The sequence below is a fragment of the Talpa occidentalis genome, unplaced genomic scaffold, assembly GCF_014898055.3.
Source record: "Talpa occidentalis isolate TD23 unplaced genomic scaffold, MPIMG_talOcc4v2.1 talOcc4.13, whole genome shotgun sequence".
Classification (NCBI taxonomy): domain Eukaryota; kingdom Metazoa; phylum Chordata; class Mammalia; order Eulipotyphla; family Talpidae; genus Talpa; species Talpa occidentalis.
The window spans coordinates 98,829,795-98,850,010 of NW_023601322.1; the positions used below are offsets into that span (position 1 = coordinate 98,829,795).

The 20,216-nt window shown below is 42.0% G+C and overlaps 1 protein-coding gene across 6 annotated transcripts in view; it reads right to left on the minus strand.

Moving 5' to 3' along the window:
• Positions 1–20,216, minus strand: part of ARHGEF38 (Rho guanine nucleotide exchange factor 38) — a 98,102-nt gene that overhangs the window by 33,381 nt on the left and 44,505 nt on the right. For 5 of the 6 annotated variants that reach the window (XR_008551570.1, XR_008551569.1, XR_008551571.1 and 2 more), the window contains exons 2-3: positions 15,465–15,588; positions 5,335–5,482 (exon numbers count right to left, since the gene is read on the minus strand). Coding sequence is in view for 3 of the 6 variants with exons in the window: in XM_054694590.1 (XP_054550565.1) it covers positions 5,335–5,482; positions 15,465–15,573 (257 nt within the window). In the remaining 3 variants the exon portion in view is untranslated. Of the gene's footprint in view, positions 1–5,330; positions 5,483–15,464; positions 15,589–20,216 lie in introns of those variants that run through there. The other variant, XM_037509603.1, reaches the window with a different exon arrangement.

A 20,216-nucleotide genomic window follows, 5' to 3' on the forward strand; every position in this document is an offset into this window, starting at 1 on the left:
CAATCAGCCAGGATCGAACCGGTGCTGCAGAGGCTGTGGACAGCTTCACAGCGCTGCACTCAACCACCTGCGCCACCAAGGGAGGCCCTGAAGTTTTTCCTTTTTATTTCTTCTTTTTCAACAAATAAAACCCAAATCTTTTAACATAAATGAGACACCATTTTAAATGTAAGTATAACATCATATAGAGAGGAACCTAGAGACTGTTGGGAGTTCCAGAAGGATGACACTACCTGTAACCTCAACCTTTTATTCACTCACTATTTAAAAAAAAAAATCTCCCTTTAGGGTTTCCCTGGTGGCCTAGGGTTAAATCTCAGCACTATCACTGCTATAGCCTGAGTTCGATCCCTAGCCAGGGAGCTGACCCACATATGGTGCAGCAGACCTCTCTTGTCTCACCTGCTGCTTCCCTCAGCAGTGGATTTCAGTAGTTCTGCTCCCTATTCTATCTCTGATGAATCCTCTCATTCCCCACATCTCTGGCCTCCACCTCAGATCTCCTGTGTGATTATATATAATATATATATATATATATATATATATAAAATATATACATACACACACACACACAGTTAAAAAAAATTCTCCCTTTAGCCTAAAGCTTTCTAGGGAATCCCAGCCTATGACAATTCAGGAAGGAAGAAGTTGAATAGAATGCATTTACCATTTTTGTGGGATAAACTAACAAAGTATCCAGCACCACTCCAGCTACTCTCAGGGGCTCATTATAATTTGACACAGTGTAGCTTTTCCTTCAAGATTCTATATAGTTTTTGCTTAAACACAATGGTGGGGTCTCCCTGGTGGCATAAGGGGTTAAGATGCAACCTATGAAGCTATCCTATGAAGCTATCCGTAGCCACTGCAGCACGAGTTCCATCCCTGGCCAGGGAGCTACCCACATGGTGCAGCAGACCTCTCCTGCTTGCCCGCTGCTCCCCTCAGCAGTATATTTCAGTAGATCTGCCTGTTCTGCTCCCCACTCTGTCTCTGGTAAATCCTCTCACCCCCCCCACCTCTGGCCTGTACCCCAGCTCTTGTATGCACAAATAAATCTTAAAAAAAAAAAAAAAAAACCACAATGGCATGTAACAGCAAACTGAACTGCGGAAACCGAGTTACCAGTGGGGGTGATATTAGAATACCAGCGCATGAAATACAGTGAACAAACTGAAGTCTGTTCCTTCCCTTCCAGGCTGCATGAACTTGGAGGAGCCAGAGCAGAAATATGAGCCTCCTGAGCCAGAAGCCGAGAAGTCACACATATTTCTCCTTGGGATGGTGGGTCTTGTGTAGGCAGACTCACAACAGTAGGCACGAAGCTAGCTACTGAAAACTTGGAAAAGCCCTTTTGTTCTTCTCCTACTACAGAATGAAAGATCTGGATAGCTACACCTGCATTTACAGCTCTTCTGTGTTTCTTGCTCCTCAACATGCAGATCAGAAACTTCGAATAAGCCTAAAGAGGCCAAATCATCAGCCCTTTATTTAGCAAATAGCCACCATTCGCAGAATGACTGTATGGACGTAGTATTCCCACAATCTTGGGAGGCACTAATACAACTCTGCCAACAATATCCAGGTCGGATAAATAAAGACGCACAGATTCCAATCTGCAGGCTGGAGATGTAGACCTGGCATTGTGCTTTGGTACAGTTCTCTCTTTTCTTTCTTAAAGTCTCCAAACCCTGAAATTACTGCTTAGGTTGCACATAGTCAGAAGGAAGCCACATGCTTCAGGGAGAGACTGGACTGTGATTTCTAAGGTAGGGCTTAGCTGACTCCATGTCCATGACCTGAGGGTACTGGCTGAAGTGCAGACTCCTGGGCCAAAATCCCCATCCCTGCACCTGAGCCTTTTTGTGGGGGTCGGGAGGGGAGTCTAGGACAAAGCACAGGAACCTGCACTTGTCATCCACATCCCTGATGGATCTGGCGCAGGCCACTCACACACCAAGCAACTACTGGCAGAATTTGTAAGAGATGCAAAATTATTTTCTGGATATAAATATTATTTTCTGTTTTGAAAGATAATGGGCTTCAAGTAAGAGCCTAAGGTGAGGAGCCCAAGTTGGTTACAGAACCAAAAAATCCCTCTATCATCCTTCTGGAAATTCCTCTTGAATCTGGTGTGTAACTGAAATCAGCGCACACTGTCATTAAACTTTCCAGTTGGTTTTGTTTATCTACTTAACCAGAAGGTGTGATCCTGGGAGGCAAGCACTTGGGCCGAGATAGCCATTTTTAAATATTTTCAACATTATCTAGTTCTCTTAATAAATATGTATTATGCCCTCAATCAACACATTTTAATTTTGGATGAAACGCACCTTGGTTCCTCTAAAATTTGCTTTAGCTGCTGAGGCATGACGACACCTCCCTGGTGGGGACAGCGTCTGCTTGCAGGGGAGGAGGGGACGTCACACCTAACATTCATGAGGAACCGGCAGCTGCCGCTGAGGCTCCATGAGGCCGCCATGAGGAAAGGCAGACACCAGGTAATAGCTTTGACAGATTACTTGGCCAGGGAAATCAAGCCCTGGGGTGTTACGGCCTCTCTTTGGCCTATAAACCTGTTTGAAAAACCTGTTTCTCAGAATTTATTAAAGCTTTAGCTCAATTGAGGTCAGCATTATAGTAATGTCAATAATTCTCAGCTTCCAGGCAGGGCAGTACAATTCATCATTAACTTTATTTTCATGGAAAGGCAACTTTGGGGGGAAACAGCTCTAACTTAAGCTGTTTTATTGTGATTTTCTTTCCCTTAAGAAATAGTTCTGCCAATATCATTTCCTTAGGATTTTGCGCTTTCTAAGCTTTAGCACCCTCCAGTACCTGAACTGATTCTCCCAATCAGAATGGTGCTGACAAGGCAAGATTTGGGCCATCACCAGGCTTCCAGAAAAAAAATCAAATAAGCCACCGGGGCTGGAAGTAATTTTCAATAATTGGGACTTGAGGATGTGTCCAAATCACTTCTGCCGTTAGCCGCTGCTCAGGGGGCATGAGACGGAGCTGAACTGCCCACTGGAATATTCTGGTAGGGTCCTTTTCTTTCTCTGAGGAGCCAAAAGCTTAATGAATAATACATTATTCTTCCTCCCACTCTGAACAGGCAGCACCACATCTGGCCAGCTGTTAGGGGTGTTAAGCACAACCACTGGGGGGTATGGTCCCCTGTGCTGGGTTTAGAGGGACTTCCAAGGGGCTAGCTACAGTCACTTCGCTACGAGACTGCCCTCTTTTCTTCTGGAAACTGAAGAAGGAAAAGGTCTCACGAGTGACACTTCTTAGTCAAGCCTTGCCATTGACATAAGGTGGGAAAGGTGCTTCTTCACCCCAGGACAGCAGCGTGATTTCTCCCTGGGGGGAGGAGAGGGAATCTGTGTATTTAGACGCCTGTGCTCCTAAAACACAAATTTATTAAGATGGAAACAACTTCCAGCTTTAGGGCTACTCTAAGTTGATTTGCTAACAGTGAACCAAACTGAAAACAGTGGCACAGAGTGAGCTGGATCTCATCACATGACACTGGAGACCCATCTGGTCCTGTTATGGGCCCTGTGGGCAAGGGTCTCAGTCTTATTTCTTTTTGTTTTCTCAGTACCCAGAAAGATGCCTGGGGTGCACAAGCTCTAAATAAATGCTTGCAGTTTATATGAATGTATTCTTTCCATGGTATGAAAAATGGCTTAAGAACAACAGTCACTTGGTGACCAGTAGAGGGCAATAAAGTTAATTTAAAAATACTCAGTTTAGATGCACTCTCAGACTCAGCCCTGGCCTGGAAGGCTATTTCCTCAGTACTACCCTTCAGTCTCTGATTCTACTTGAATTCAGCTTCTAGACTCATGTACACAATAGGGTTCGATTTCTGCCCCCCCTCCCCCCATAGTAGAGACGAGAAGGGGGTAAACTTGAGGATGTGCCTGGCCGGTGTGCCTTGATTCACACACCTCAGCACTTGCTATTGGGCTAGTTCCTGGCCTACGAGAGATCACCGGATACAAGAGAACTCTTAGAAATCAAAGACTACAATAGAACCCCTGGGTAGCATGTGGGCAGTGATTCTGGTTGTAAGTTCCTGTGGTAGAAAACAGTATCACAGTAAGATACCAGTTCCATGTAAAAGAATCATCCCAACACAAATACACTTTCAGAGGGAAGCTTGCACTCCCATGTTCACTGTAGCACTGTAGCAATCTCTTTTGATTGCTGAGTAGTAGTCCATATAATGGTATATACACAACGGACTACTACCCAGCAATCAAAAAAGATAAACTCATGTCATTTGCAGCAAAAGGATGGAGCTGGAGGAGATAACACTAAGCTAAATAAGTGAGAAGGAGAAAGACAACTACCAGATGGTGTTGATTGTATATGAAATACAGAGAAACCAAAGTCTCGGATAAAGCCAAATTCAAAGATTAACCCTTGAAAGCAGATTCTAAAACTGAGATATTCATAGGGGGAGGGGAAAAGTGGGGCGAGCACACAATGGGGAGGGAGCACAGTGGACTTTAATGGTAGACTATGGGTGCTTTGGCGGGGAACACTGGGGTAACAGCCCTGGAAGGGGTCAATTCTATTCTTAGAAAATACAAACACCAACGTAAACCAAGGTTACCTCAATAAAATAGAGAATCATCCCACCACACACTCATATTTATGCACATATATAAGATCAGATGAAAATGTAAACTGCAGTTATGACTACATGGTGGAACAGAAAGGGTTTTGATTTTATGCCTGCTTTCTTCTGGATTTGGACTTTTATAGTGAATAGACATTTCTTCTAGATTAAAAAAAAGTCTATTATGTAGCACAGCCCTTCCCAGCCAAGAAGGTAGGCATACTGCCCCTGAGACCAACTTCCCCAGGTCTGCCTTGTCTTCACCAGCACCCCCTCTACCCACAGTGAGTAGAGGAGCAGAGGGCTTCCCGACTCTGAGACGTTCCACTGCAGCCCTATGCGGGTCAGGGGCCCTATGCGGCCTCACAGATTGCTTGAGCTTTGTGGGAGCAGCAAGCACAATCACCTTAAGGAGGGGCTTTTCTTCCCCATTTCATTTTTTGATATTGCACTATTCTAGCTCTGCAGAGCCCTGAATTTTCTCCCGTGTTATTTTTAGTCCTCCTCGCAGGTAAAGGAAAAAAAAGTCAATCAGGGTTTCTGGCATGTCAGCTTTTCATAAAGAGAACGCAAAGTGGAGCTCCCAGCAAGCCTCATCAAACACAGGATTTATGTGAGGCCTTTCATCTGCCCCCAGTTAAAATGTTCCCTGCCAGGCAGCTGGGAGTGTGCTCAACCGTCATTTGAAAAGGCCTTACTTTAAGGACTGGATACAGTGGCTCAAATGCTGCTTCAGTTCTTCTTCCTTTTCATAGGACTCCAGCACACCATGGGCTTCATCGTGGTGATAGCAGTAGATTTTATAAATGTCTTCCAGTGGCCCTTTCATCTTCAAGAAGACTTCCCCTGATAAATGCAAAACAAAAGGAAAATGACATCAGGTGAGACCCTGCTGGTATTTCACAAGCTTGTAATCTGACAGTGTGACTAGCATTAAAAATTGGATGGGGGTTTGAATCCCAGAGGACCTCCTAAAAGTTAGAGGGAGAAAAAGTGGGGTTGGCCCCTTACCCAAGGTTATTGTAGAGAGGGCAGAGACCAAATGACTTCTCCCCCTTTTCTTTTCCATCCCATCTCCATCTTTTTTCCTTGCTCCTCCCTTTCTTTGATAGCCCAAAGGATGAAGAGATTAACAGAGAGCAGCACAGGAAAGCTGGCTTTCTCAGAGGTGACTGTCTCCTCGGCTGGCGGCAGGCCCTGGCTACAGTCAGCCTATGGGGGCTTGGACCCGGCTATGCTACCAACCTGGACATGCCATAACTTGGACAAGTCCCTGAACCTGTTTCCTCAACTAGGAACATGGGGGAAAGATCCAGTTCCACAGGATCATTGTAAAATGAAAAGAGGTAATGTGCATAAAGTTTTATGAACAGGACATACACATCAAATACTTGAAACCATAGCAGCTGATAATTTCTTAAAGGTATGGACGGGACAAGGTAAATTGTTTTACTGGTTTTTATTCCACTCCCATTTCTAGAGGTTCTCTGAAAGGAAAGCAACAGAATTAGAGAAATAACATGCTTTTCACATGTGATAATATAAAGAATCGGCTAGCATTCCTGTTAAAATATCAATTGGATGGCATCATTAATCAGGGTTATGACTGTCGCTTCAAAAAGTAATGTGGGCTAATTGTAAAAGCATTACACTATTATGATAAAATTGGGTCTATAACTGAGGGCCCTGGATGAAGGTTTGATGTAATCACTCACTCCATCACTTTATGACATGCTTTAAGCGTCCACTACCCAACCCAGCACTGCGTTTAGGTGACTGGGGAGACACAGGAGAGATATGATGTCTGCTCTCCAAAACACTGCAAGTTTGGTATCGCTAATGATCTGGGGCTGAGCTGATTAGGAGTGACATGGACCTGCTGATGTGGACCCATGGCAGCCCCTCCTTCTACAGAAACAGAGGCACCTTTGTATCTTCAACAGGTCTTGCAAACGACTACTTAACTCCTTCTATATGCAGAGTTAAGAGGTTTTTTATTGATATTAAGTTAAGGATGAGTAAATAAGTTTAAACAAATAAGTGGTTTTCCCAAGCTCCTGTCAGGAGGTGGTGGAATGGTGGTGGTCAGTTTTCTGCTTGTTCTATCATAACAATAGCCAGTGGGCTTGCAAGAAGAAAAAAAACAGGACAAAACTGCCTCTACCTATTTTATTTATTTATTTATTTATTTATTTATTTATTTTTAAAGATTTATTTATTTATTTATACAAGCACTGGGTACAGACCGAAGTGCAGGAGGGTGAGAGAATTTACCAGAGCTAGAGTGGGGAACAGAACAGGCAGAGTGATGAAAAACACAGCTGAGGGGAGCAGCGGGTGCAGCAGGAGAGGTCTGTGCTCTATGTGGGACCCTCACCAGTGGCCAGGGATCGAACTGGAGCTGCAGAGGCTGTGGGAAGCTTCGCAGCCCAGTGCTCAACCACCAGGGGAGGACCTACCTATTTTAAATGAGAACAAAAACCCAGTTTACATAAGCTGACAAGTTGTATTTCAGAGTGTAGGCCCAGAAGAGTATCCACTGTCCTTGAGGTGACCTTTCAATGCTTGGACCCAAAATGCCATGGTAGACAACCTAAGATGCCCAAGTACCACTTTCAGAGGGTATTTAGTCTGTGGCAGTTCTGGACCCAAACTCCAGTGACACCAAGATTCAGTAGAAAGTCACCCATCAGACTCTAGACTCCACCCACCTGCATTTCCCATATTTGCTCCTCGACCTCATCAGCACTGCCCACGGTTCCATCCTCGGGAGACCTACTGAGCCTGGCCGCCAGTCAGGTGACCTCGCATTAAATAGATTCTTTTCTTTAGAGCTGGTGATGTGGTTTGACAGTGGGCCCACAACCGGCGACAGGGAGAGGCCTCATTCTCCCCTTAGCTTTGCTGAACACGGTGCAAGAAGATACAACTGGAAGAACTCCACACCCAGAATCAGAAATCACTGTCCTTGAGGATTAGCATGGTGACTTTGGGAATCACCTTTTTAAAATAATTTGTGAAGTGGAAATAACAGTACATCTCAAGATGACTGAGAATTAAATGGATGTTAAAAATGTCTGGCACTAGCTGCTCAGTAAAATGTCACCGTCTCTTATGGAGACTACTCTCTTCAGAATGAGACCACCAGTACTTTTACATGATCACATTCTTTTCTAATTTACATCCAGCAATACATGACTTTCTCCTTGCCTTTTCATTGCATGGGGTTTCCCTGTGATTGTATTTATACTGTGTGTGGTTTGTTTTTTAATTGTATTTTCTTTATTTTCGATCTTTAAGGAAAGCCATGACTGCCAGCATCCTTGGAACTGAAAGGAGGAAGAAATCTTGTTTTGGTTCTGGGATTTCCCTGAGCTGGTGACTTCTACCAGTGTGAATCTGGCCACACAAACAGTAAGGGATAGAGGGGTCGCCAGAAGAGAATAAAACAGGACAGTGACTAAGACATGAGCATAAGATGAGGCAGCCTCCCAGTCACAGTGCCAGGCAGCCAGCGGGAGCAAGGGCTCTGGCCAGTGAGGGAAGGAAGGTCCTCATGGGAGAGAGCGCCTGGCTCTGTGGACACACAGGGTCCAAGACAAGACGGAAGTGTAAACAAGTGTGTTCACCAGAAAGTAGCTAAAGGGAGAGACAGCTCTGGGCTGTCATGAGGCAGAGGTAAGCACAGTCTCATGAATTCACAGTAGGATCAAACAGAAATGCCAAACACAAATGACAAAGGCATTTATTTTACCACAAACTATTAATTATAAATTCCCTTATATTTATTTTCTTGAATAGAAATGGTCTTGTTGGAAAGAATTTATCGCTCTCCCTTTAACTGCAGAATCAAATGATTTTTACTCTTTTCCAAGTAAAATTCTGTAGGGTGCTAATGATAATTATTAAAGTCAAAAGCTACTTAAGCACTCCAATTGAAGTCATTTATGCACCCAAAGACCAAGCACAACAGGGATGGGAGAATGTTCCAGCTCCCTCCCAGCCCCACCAATGTATTCTGCTTCATAATAGCGCAGATGAAGCCATGTGTCTTGCAGGAGAAAGTGATTCTGTTTCCACGGTAACATAACTCTGGGCTGCATTTCTTGGGTGATGAAGGACAGCTGTTCTATCTAATGCATGTGGATTTGAAGGGATGATGAGCAGTGCAGGAGGGACTGAGCCCAGACCAGTGGAGGTAATTTTACCTCCGGCTGCCTGTCACAAAGGTGCTAGAATCCTATAAAATAAACATAACTTTTGTGTGCTTCTTTTTAAAATTTCTACCATCCAAGAATTTCTGCACTGGCTTCACCAAAAGCAATCGCCACGCAGAGGAGGAGGAAAAAGGCATCCTCGTTTTCCCTCAGTGATCTCCTCTACAAACAGCTTCCAAAAACATCGAACCTGTTTTATGTCTAGCTATCAGTACTCCTAATTTGAAAACTGCTGCATTCATTATTGCAAATGCTCCTCTTCGGTACTCCCAAACCCCAGGCTGGGCCATACCAAACAACATGTGTGGCCTCTGTGTAATTCTGACCCTGCTCCAAGAAGTTTTTTTTCCCCTGTGGGTACTTAAATCAGGTAAAACCAACTCTATTTAAGAGATCTTCTTGTCTGAGCCCTTGTTTAGGAAAATGACATGAAAAGAAATGAAGTAGCTATATTCTACTCTTCCTCCTATTTTGGCAATAATGTAATGACATTTAGGAATTCTGCTTAATGAGTGACCAGTTTTCATCTAGCATTTTGGCAGGTATTGTAGATAGAAAGAACACTTCCTTCTAGAATCTTCCATATGTTGCTAAGGGAGTGAGAAGGGCAAGCTCCAAGGTACTACACTCTGTGAATAGTAGGACGACAGAGCTATGAAGTGCAGAGGCGAAACTGAGGTGTTCTTAAGGGCCTAGAAGCTACTCGCACAATGGCCTGCCCTGGAAAGAGCTAAGAGGGTGCACAGACACACCCAGGGAATATGGTGGGTCCAGAGCTGCAGGGAAGACCCACAAGAGATGGTACTGGCAGCAGGGGCCAGATTTTGAAGGACCTGGATATATCACCAAGAAGTCGGAACAGACAGAGAAGTCTTCTCAGAGAAGACCCAGTCACCTCAGCAGTGTGATTCAGAAAGATTAGTCATATTAAAGATGGCAATTGGAGAAGGAATTAGTGAGACTAGAAAAGGGAAAACAGGGCCTCCCTGGTGGTGCAGGCGGTTGAGCACCACACTGTGAAGCTCTGCAGCGTTTGCAGTGCTGGTTTGATCCCGGCTGGCAGGCGAGAGTCCCACATAGCACAGCAGACCTCTCCAGTCTAGCCTGCTGCTCCCCTCAGCAGTGTATTTCAGCCAGTCTGCCTGTTCTGTTCCCCACTCTGTCTCTGGTGAATCCTCTCACCCTCCAGTGCATCTAGCCTATACCCCAGCACTTGTAAAAATTTAAAAAAAAAAAAAGGGAAAAAAATGGAAAGACTTCCATAATAACCCAAGAACTACCTAAATTACAAAACCAGGAAGTAACAGCAGTTAAGAGGGAGAGCCCTAGATTTGGATTGCTAGGTTTCAATAAGATTTTGTAACTTGGCCAAGATCACGCATCTAGAATCAGATGAGCCAACCTGATATTTAAACTCTGCACTCTCATCTTATTTGTTTCACCCTTACTCACTAATGTCTCATTATAGAATAAGCCTCCATTTAAGTGAAAACAAGAGCTAAATTTCTAAAGATTCAGAACCCACTTCCTATCTAGACAGCCTACTTAAGTCAAGATAGTCCAGATCGTTCCCCAGAGCACTCAGACCTACAAATGTAAACCTCTGTGCTTAAACTTGAACCTCCCCCAAACCACACTGTTATTATTGAGCAAAATTCCTCTCCTGCTTTATTTAAGTATCAGGAACACTTCCCCTTTGGCATTAGCACTGTGAATCATGACTTCTTATTCGTGTCACATAAAGACAGAGAAATGGGACACCTGTGCTTTTCATTCTCTGCTAATATCACTTTGGAATTGTAACCTCAGGTGAGTTTATCTTATGAAAGGTAAACTCCACTTTGGTGGAAGATTTAGTGATGGAAATTGCCAGTCAAGTCTACCGATGCTACTGTGCATGGTCCTACGATTCTCTAGCCATGTAAAATTGTTGTCCTTAGGAAGAACTTCCCACACTCTCCAGCCTTGAGGCACCATGCCATCTGTCATTTAGAAAGGCTTTTGCTCCAAGCTACACCTTTCTAAATCCTTCAAGGGCACGCTCAAAAGCCACCTTCCAAATCAAGTTTTCCCTCATCATCTGGATTGAATTGATTAATCGCTTCTCTGCAAACCCGTATTCATCAGCTGTTGCTGCAGAGAAAAAATAACAACAAAAAAAAAACACTCCCAAACTTCAGGGCTTAAGACCAGGTTACGTCAGCATGAGCAGGGCTCAGCGGGGAGGTTTGTCTCCATGCATGTTGATGGGCTTGTCATGGTTTGCCGTCAGTGGGCAGAGGCCAGCGAGCCATGGAGAGCCCTACTCTCCCACCCAAGGCCTGGACCGTGGACTGGAATGACCTGGTATTTTGAGTCTTCCCTTTCCCTGAGCAGAGAGTGGAGGTCACAGTGGATCACTGTGCCACATTCTATTGGTCAGAATAAGTCACAAAACTAGACGAGGTATAGAAGTCAGGAAACTTAAATATGACTCCCAACTCCTTCTTCAAATACAGCCTTACTGTTTTAGTCTTTTTCATAAATTTTTCCTCAAAATTGAAATATACAATTAGTAAATTTGACATTGGGAACATCATCTATTGAAGCTTCTCTGTAAATTATAATATTTTTAAATTTTCAAATCATGAACTAATTTCATACTTACAAAAGTTGAAAATATACCTGCAGTTTCCAATTATCCCTCACCCAGCTTGCCCAAGGTATACATCTTACAGAAGCATGGGATAGCCAGGGGAAATGAAGTCAGTGCAGTAGTGTCACCTAAACTACACACCTTACTGGTGTCTGAACACAAAAGTTCTCTTACTGTTCTAGAAGTCTATCTAGGCTCCCACTTGCAATTGTAGGTGGATCCTCCTTAGTCCTCTGTGGTCTTTAAAAGTTCCTTATAAGTGTTGCCTTATTTTTCATGACCTCAACATTTAAGAAGAGCATTGGCCAGTCATTTTGTTGAGTGTTCCTCATTTGAGTCTGTCCACCAATGTCTAATGTTTTCTCAGGTTTGGATATAATTACACATATTTTGTTTTTTTTTGTTTTTTTTTTTGGTGGGACCCTCGCCGACGGCCGGGGAACGAACCGGCACTGCAGAGGCTGCGGGCAGCCTCGCAGCCCAGCGCTCAACCGCTGCGCCACCAGGGGAGCCCCAAATTACACATATTTTGGACAGACATGTGTCCTATCCCCGCAGATTGCTGCATCACAAGGTTCAAGGTGTGAATGGGCATCATTTCTTACTATTATTGGATCACTTGACCACTGCCTGGTTTCTCACTTAAGGGTGATGTCTTCCTTTGTGGTTATCAGTGATTCAGGAGACACTTGGGAACTACCAAAGGTAGTTGCACCCACCAACTCCCCCTCCCACAAGTGGGGTTTTTCCTGCAGTCATTACAACTGCAGTGCTTCTGAATGGCAATTTTCTATTTTCCTCTTTCCTTTTATATTTATTCACTGACATCTGCTGAAAGGAAGAACTTTGCCTTATCTCATTTATTCATCTCACTATGGACTTGATAATTTATTTTATTCTATGGGTTATAGTCCAATACTAACATTATTTTGCCTTGAAGATGTAAACTATAATATTTTTACTGGGAAAATATAAGCACAGAGTCATCTAATATATTCAAAAAATTCTGCTTAATGGAAGATACTAAAATTCTGATTATATATACAGAGATATGTATAAATATTTGAGCTGAAGTATTTTCAGCTCAATACTGTTTTGCCATCTTCACATTCCATTTTTTATTTTAAACAAAAGAAAACTCGCCAAATTGCTTCTACTTATGATTTTCAAATATTTTTCCAAATGAACATTGGAAAATCTGATTACAGAACACAATTATTTGTCTTATTAAATAGGAGCTCCATCAAAAACTTCTGTCCATAAATTTTCCAAAGTATAATTACAGAATTTTAAAATGAAGTATTTTCTACTGCATAAACTCTCATTGTTTACAATTTTTACCTAAATCTTTGTTTTGGTAGGGATGAATTTCAGTGTCACCCCCCCCCCACTTGCAGGCTTTATCCTCAATAACTGAAATTGCAGATTAAAAAGTTGAAGATAGTTTTTCCCTCTGCTGAAGACTTTAATTGAAGATGTCCAACTGACTAGGAATAAAATGCCATTTTTAAAAGCTGGTTAGCGATCAGAAGCAAGGCAAGTACATACTTTCATGATTATTTTTTCAATTAGCATCAACTTTATTCTCCAAATTCTATATATAGCTGACTCTAACTTTATGTATATATATAGCCATGTGTGAACTTTTACTACATTCACCATTTCAATTAGTAAAACGCCATTATTACACAGGCACTAAATCAATTCTAAGGGCACTTCTGCGTTACAGATATCTCACTTTTCAGTAAAAGCATTACTTAACATAATGCTATGTTCTACCAAAATATGTAATAGTATAATTTTTAAATTGCAGTCTTATTTACAAAGAAGTCAGAAAAATCTACTTTGGACAAAATAAACTTCCAAAAAGTTTTCTTTGATTCATGAATTGGATTAACATTTTTTGAATCGTTATTGAAATTAATTGACTCTCTGTTAGACTCATCTGCTCACACTGACATAAAATTGTCAGAGTGTATCTGTCAGTAAAGCCCTCTGCTAATGCTGTCACCTCACCACCAGCCACTGCTTTACATTTCTCATCAGCCGAGGGAAGCTCAGAATTTAAAAGTAGTGAAATTAATTTAGGATAACTGCCACTGGACCTAAATGAAGTCCTGCTGCCTGAAGTGATATGTAAACACACTTCCCACAGCTGCATGAGTTAAATCACATACGTCGAAGACAGTCTTTTAAAAAATTAGCTGCTCCTTCAGCAGATTTCTGCTTTCCACTGCCTTATGCCAATGACAGCACTGCGGTGAGTGGTGGTTATTTTCTGCCATATATTCATCATCAACTTTCTTGAGAAACAGAAAATCAATATTCAATTTTTATTAAACGTGCTTACACTAACCCCTTGCTTCTGAAAGGGTTTATTGCAAAATAAAATAAGCATAACCAAATAATGGAAAAGTTATAGATAGATTTATATCAGACTATAAACAACCCAGCTGCTATAGCAACAGTGTCCACATACTCTAGCAGGACTGCGAGCCTTTGCTTCCTGTGCACAGTTCACTGACATTTGATCTTTAATCTCCCCATTAATCTTTAATCTCCTGGTAGTTTCATGGCTCCCAGGTTATGATGTGAGCCCTCAGCGTGAGCCAGGACACAGCTCGCAGTCTACCCAGGGGACAGCAGGGTTTGAGTCTCAAATATGCCCCAGCCACCAGAGCAGGAAGTAGTCAGTGTTGCTAGTTGCTCTTGCCCAGAGGTGATCATCTAAAGCTAAATTACCTTCCAAAGGGCTTACTTCCATCATCATATTGAGAGAGCCTCAACCTTTGAGTTCGGGGAGAGGCACAAACACTCCACTCACAAGAGGAACTTTTAATCACAGCAGTGATTGATTGGATTTAAACTTGTCTGAAAGAGAAATCTCTTTGAGCCTGCTGGCCTTGAGGTCTGTGAAACACCACAAACAGCCAGGTGGTTTCTTTAACCTTTGGACAACACTGGTCTTGCTTACTAAACATTAGATGGCCCATAAATGCTTAAGAAGGTCAGTTCATGCCATTTGTACAACTCTGGTTTTCATTAGCAAATAGGGACAATGAATTAAGACAGAAGGTGGTGTGTGTTTGTGTCTAATTGTGTGTCCCCAAGACAGGATCCCCATCAAATGGGTAATGGTGGTTATTTTGTGGGTTATTTTGTCATGGACGGAACATGAAAAGGACTCTTGCTGTCATTCTGTGTTAATAGTCTGGTAAGTACCATTTAGTCCATATTATGAGTAAATAGAAAAAAAATGATGAAACTTTTTTTTGAGAATTCTTAACCTATGTGGCACTATGTATATGATATCCTAGATGTGGTGACTGCCTTCATGAATTCACAACATGTCACTAACTTTGAAAGGAAAGAATAAAAATTTGGCTCAGTAACACAACTGTACTTTTCCCCCCAAAAAAAAATCTTACCAGTGTAAGAAAATAACCCATACAGTCTGAGAGGAAAAACTTATTTAGAAAGCAAATGATGTAGAGAAAACAAAAAGGGCAGATAGAGTAGAACTTGTGTGTTTTATAAATCATATAAACTCTTCATTGAAAATAATGGACAATTCAGAAATCAATCAATTCATAGACATAAGATCTGCAAGCCATTTGGACTCAAGTCACTAAAGCTATTAAAGTCTTTAAATATTTAATTCTTTAAGGATCAAGTAAGTGGTAGCCATAAAACAAAATGAGAGAACATCTGGAAGGCAGAGAGGTTGAAAAGATTGAAAATTAAAAAGCAAATGGTGTACTTAGTGCTACTGTGGGATTTCAGAAAATGGATAGAAACCCATTTGAAAATAAATACAGAGTTTGTGTAATTACAATGAGCCTGAAGGAAGATGGTTTAGCATTTATACATCTCCTGGGAAGCTTGATGAGTCAGAGACATCAAACCCAAGCAAAGGGAGGTTATTGAAATATTATTTCCTGTTGTGCTATAGAACTGGAGCAGAGAATAAACATACCAATGACTTGCAGGGCTGGTTCCACATCTGTGGTAGCCTCTTCCAGTGATGCCAGCAGCTTGGCTGAGATCTGATGCACGGATTCAATGTTGCTAAACAAGCTATCCATGTCCAGCCCATCGATCTGAAGAAACACAAACAGTGAGCCAGCAATGGAGAGAAGCCTTGTTTCAGACACTTTCTGCCACTCAACAACATGCATTTTATAGGCCACCCCAGGCTGCCTCTATCCAGTCTTCCTGTAAACATTCTTCTTTGGGATTTCTAGACCAAATGTGCAAATTTTTTTATTGATTTATTTTTTATTTATTCCTGCATCAAGAACAGGGGTATAGGCGAGAGGTGTGAGGGGTGAGAGGATTCACCAGAGACGGAGTGGGGAGCAGAGCAGGCAGATCTACGGAAATACACTGGTGAGGGGAGCAGTGGGGAGAGAGGAGAGGTGGGTCAGCTCCCTGGCCTGGGATCAAACTTGTGCTGCAGTGGCTGGTGATAGCTTGATAGAGCTGAGTCTTAACCCCTGCGCCACCAGGGAGGCACCCTTTCAAATGTGCAATTTTTCTCAGCAGAAATCGGATGGAACATCTATTACCTCTAGTCCTTTGTTTTGGCTAAGTTTTAATGAGTTGAGTACACATCTATACTGTCCTGTAAGGACCAGGTGGGAGGATGCGGGCAGCCAAGTGGGCGCTCTTGTGATGCCTTCTAAGATGGTGTGGACCAGTGCTGGCACTTCCCTGCTTATATAGCATGAGTCAGAAGTTACTCTAGGCAAGCCCTATTTTCAAAGTTCTTCCAAAACCACAGATGTTCTAAAAGCGATGACAAGTAGATGTGCTGAGTTGCTTCCTGCTTTATTTCTTAAAAGAAATACGAATGAAAATCTTCACCAAACATGTTCTGCTAATTACAGACTCATCATATTTTGTAACTTCATGCATACCCTCAAAAACCAGTGCAATTATTCCTAGATCTTGTAGCTGGTGCTTCTAATAATTCATTCATTCATTCACCCTTTCATTAAATATTTTCTGAGCACCTTCTATATATAACAAGAATTATACTAAGCCAAACACTGTCACGGGGACTGGGAGATTAAGAGGGATGGCCAGCTACCCTGAGTTATCTAAGTAGAATGCAGTGAGATTCCTGTCCTCACTTTTGCTGGGTCTCACTCAAAATCTTTCTTTGGAGTTTAAGTCACATCGTCTTTCATAACTAGTGTCTAGTTGGGGGGTGATTAGATTAATATACACACCAATGGCTGCCATGGGTACAAGGAGTAGGTACCTTTATCTATAGCTTACTGTATGTGGCATTATAGGTGAGTAGCCATCATTAATGATCAAGTCTTGAGGGAACATCATAGGTAGAAAGCAAAATTGCTAGTCTAAAGCCAGGAAAGCAAATTAAAGGACCCCACAAGGAGTTCAGCTAAGAAAGAGAAAACGGGTCCGAGAAATTAAGGAAAATTAGGAACAAAGAATGGAGAAGCAGTAGATATGCAAGAATTTGGAGATGAAAACACGGTAGCTTGTTCCTCAAGCTCTCAGTATCCATTCCTCTAGGTGACAAAGTCTATTTAGGTGGCAAGAAGGAGGCTCATCTTTGTATCCCATCTCCTTGCAACACTGATTCACCTTTTGTTCTCCATCCTGGGCATGGTTATTATTTTGATAAAGATAGCCTGTCATTAAACACAGGAGCATTAATTGATGTTGCACTTTGTTTAACACTGACTGACAATGTTTCAGCTCTCAAATATGGTCTTGCTGCACACAGTTTGTTCAAGCATCTTGGGAAATTCCTCATCTTTTTTGATCACCAGTATAATCCTGAAGCTAACTCCCAGGCTCATTCCTGACATAAGTCAATGTACTGGTATGTAGTGGGTTTACTCCAATACAGGAGCATATGACTTCTTTCACATATTCTATGTTTTACATATTCTAGAAAGGTAGATATGTTTTACATATACTGGAAAGACAGATATCTCTTTAATATACTATGATATTGCAATCCTTGTTAACTTTTTTTTAAAGATTTATTTATTTATACAAGAACTGTGGTACAGGTCAGAGATGTGGGAGGGTGAGAGAAATCACCAGAGACAGAGGAGGGAGAAGAACAGGCAGACTGACTGAAATACACTGCTGAGGGGAGCAGCGGGCGAGGCAGGAGAGGTCCTCTGTGCCATGTGGGTATCTCCCTAGCTGGCTGGGAATCGAACCCACGCTGCAGAGGCTGTGGACAGCCTCACCAACACTGTGCTCAACCAGCTGCGCCACCAGGGAGGCCCCTTATTAACTTTTATTTTTTTTATTATTTTTTTTTAATAGAGGCATGTTTTATTTATTTATTTTATTTGTTTGTTTGTTTTGTTTTTACATGCACTGGGTACAGTCAGAAGCGCGGGAGGGTGAGAGAATTCACCAGAGCCAGAGTGGGGAGCAGAGCAGGCAGAAGGAGCGAAGTACACTGCTGAGGGGAGCAGCGGGCGGCAGGAGAGGTCTGTGCGCCATGTGGGACCCTCCTCTGGTGGCCCGGGAGCAGCCGGGGATCGAACTGGCGCCGCAGAGGCCGCGGGCAGCTTCGCAACCCAGCGCTCAACCGCTGCGCCACCGGGGAGGCCCCTTATTAACTTTTAGAGTCGCTAATTCAGTATCTCACAAAATGTCCCTTCACTAGCACTTACTGAACTTAGATGGGGCACATGTGACTTTTTATTTTTTGCCTGAAGTCTACAGCTCAAGATTTTTGAGTTGCCCTTTTTTTTTTTTTTTAACATTTATTTATTCATGCATACAAAAGCCGGGTACAGGCCAGATGTGTGGGAGGGTGAGAGGATTCAACAGAGACAAAGCGGGGAACAAAACAAGCAGATTGGCTGAAATACACTGCTGAGGGGAGAAGTGGGCCAGACAGGAGAGGTCTGCTGCACCATGTGGGTATCTCATTGGCTGGGATCGAAAGCACGCTGCAGAGGCTGCGGACAGCTTCATAGCGCTGTGCTCAACCTCCTGTGCCACCAGGGAGGCCCAAGACTTTTGATTTCCATATTTAAAGAATTTTTAATATTCTATGTAGGCACTGAGTGTTAATCAAATCACAGATTTAACTTTGTATAGTGTAAAATAACTTTTCAAGTTGTGTATGACTCAAATTTTTGCCGATTCATTTATTTTAAATCTGCTAGCTGTATGCTTCTTAAAATTCACATTTTGAAACGAAGTCTTCTAAAGGATATAAAATTTCATCCCTCATTTACTTGCTTTATAACAGATCAGTTTTAAGTCAGAGTATACCCCACTGTCATATCAGTGTGTGGTGGAAACTTTATTCTGAGGAGCTGAAAGTACTTCATATTTACTATTTCACATATCATTCCATCTTAGCTTTATAATAGGAACCCATCTTATGATAGGGAAACTGATGTAAAATGAAAAAAGTAAAAATTATGACCTTCAGGATAAAGTAGGGACTGGAAATTGATCTTTTAGTTCTAGGCCTTAGTCCATTACGGTAAATACTAATACTAGAATACTCTGCCATCGCATTTGGATTCCTGGTTGGTTTCTGAGTTTTTCACTTCAATGATTTACATCTCAAGGTCAGAATCCTGCATATCTGTTTAATTTAAATTTTAAATTCATTTAGCAAGGAATTAATTCTATATTCTATGTATAACTTTAATTCAATGCAACAAATACAAAATAACAAAAATACATGTTTTAATTCCATTTCTTTCTGAAGGACAGAAAGGATTAAGACATCAATTGGCCTGGTTTCAATCACTGTATCACCATGAGCCCATGGGGATTCCATGAATTATAAAATGAATTCACATTCAGTTGCTGCTGTGCAGGGAACAAACAAATGTCTGGTCCAAATAGGCTTTTAAAACTAGTAAATATAGATGATTTTATGGCTATTTATATAAATTCGAAGAACCATTTATATACATTTATTAATCATTTACCAGAAACAGGCAATGTTCTATGATCTTAAGTAGACCTGTATTTTAAATGGATAAAAATACATTTTTTAAAAAAATTAGGCTAAGTATGCATTATTCTAAGCAAAATGAATATATAATTCAAATGAACAAAACAGAAAACTTAAAATCCGATGTTTCTGTTGTCAATTTAATCCTTTGCATTACAGATGTATTCCCTATAGAATATATTCCAAATAGCAAGTTCCTGTAACATTTGAAACATTACTGGATTTATATTTGCATATACTGCAAAAGTCCCCAGGTATGAATGTGTAAGGAAAACATACCTATAGAATGATATGACTTCAGAGACTGTAATCATTGGTGTAGAATTACTTTGTACCCAGGAGCACCTGACATTTACTGTTTTCAAAGCTTTTGTGCATTTTTCTGCTAGTCCAAGCTCACAAATGCTTTGCCTTCATATCCCTTTACAACACTCAACCCATTTGAAATGGATTGTGGTTATGATATGGTCTGTCCAGCAGTTGGCCCATTTCTCTGCTCTTTCTGTAGCTGTGGATAGCACAGCAGCTCTGGCTCTACTAGACCTGGTGGAACTGTCAGTTATGGTGCCCCATTCTGACCCCTCCCCCAAATGACAGCACTGACCAAGCTGGCCACCGTGACTGGCCCAGGATGGGCAGTTCCCAAGCACAGACAATGAGAATCTTTACTGATTTTTAATCAGTGGTTGTTGGAAGGCTGTAGGCTCTAAGTACAGGAGTTTCTGTTTTCAGCACCCATCTGTGGGG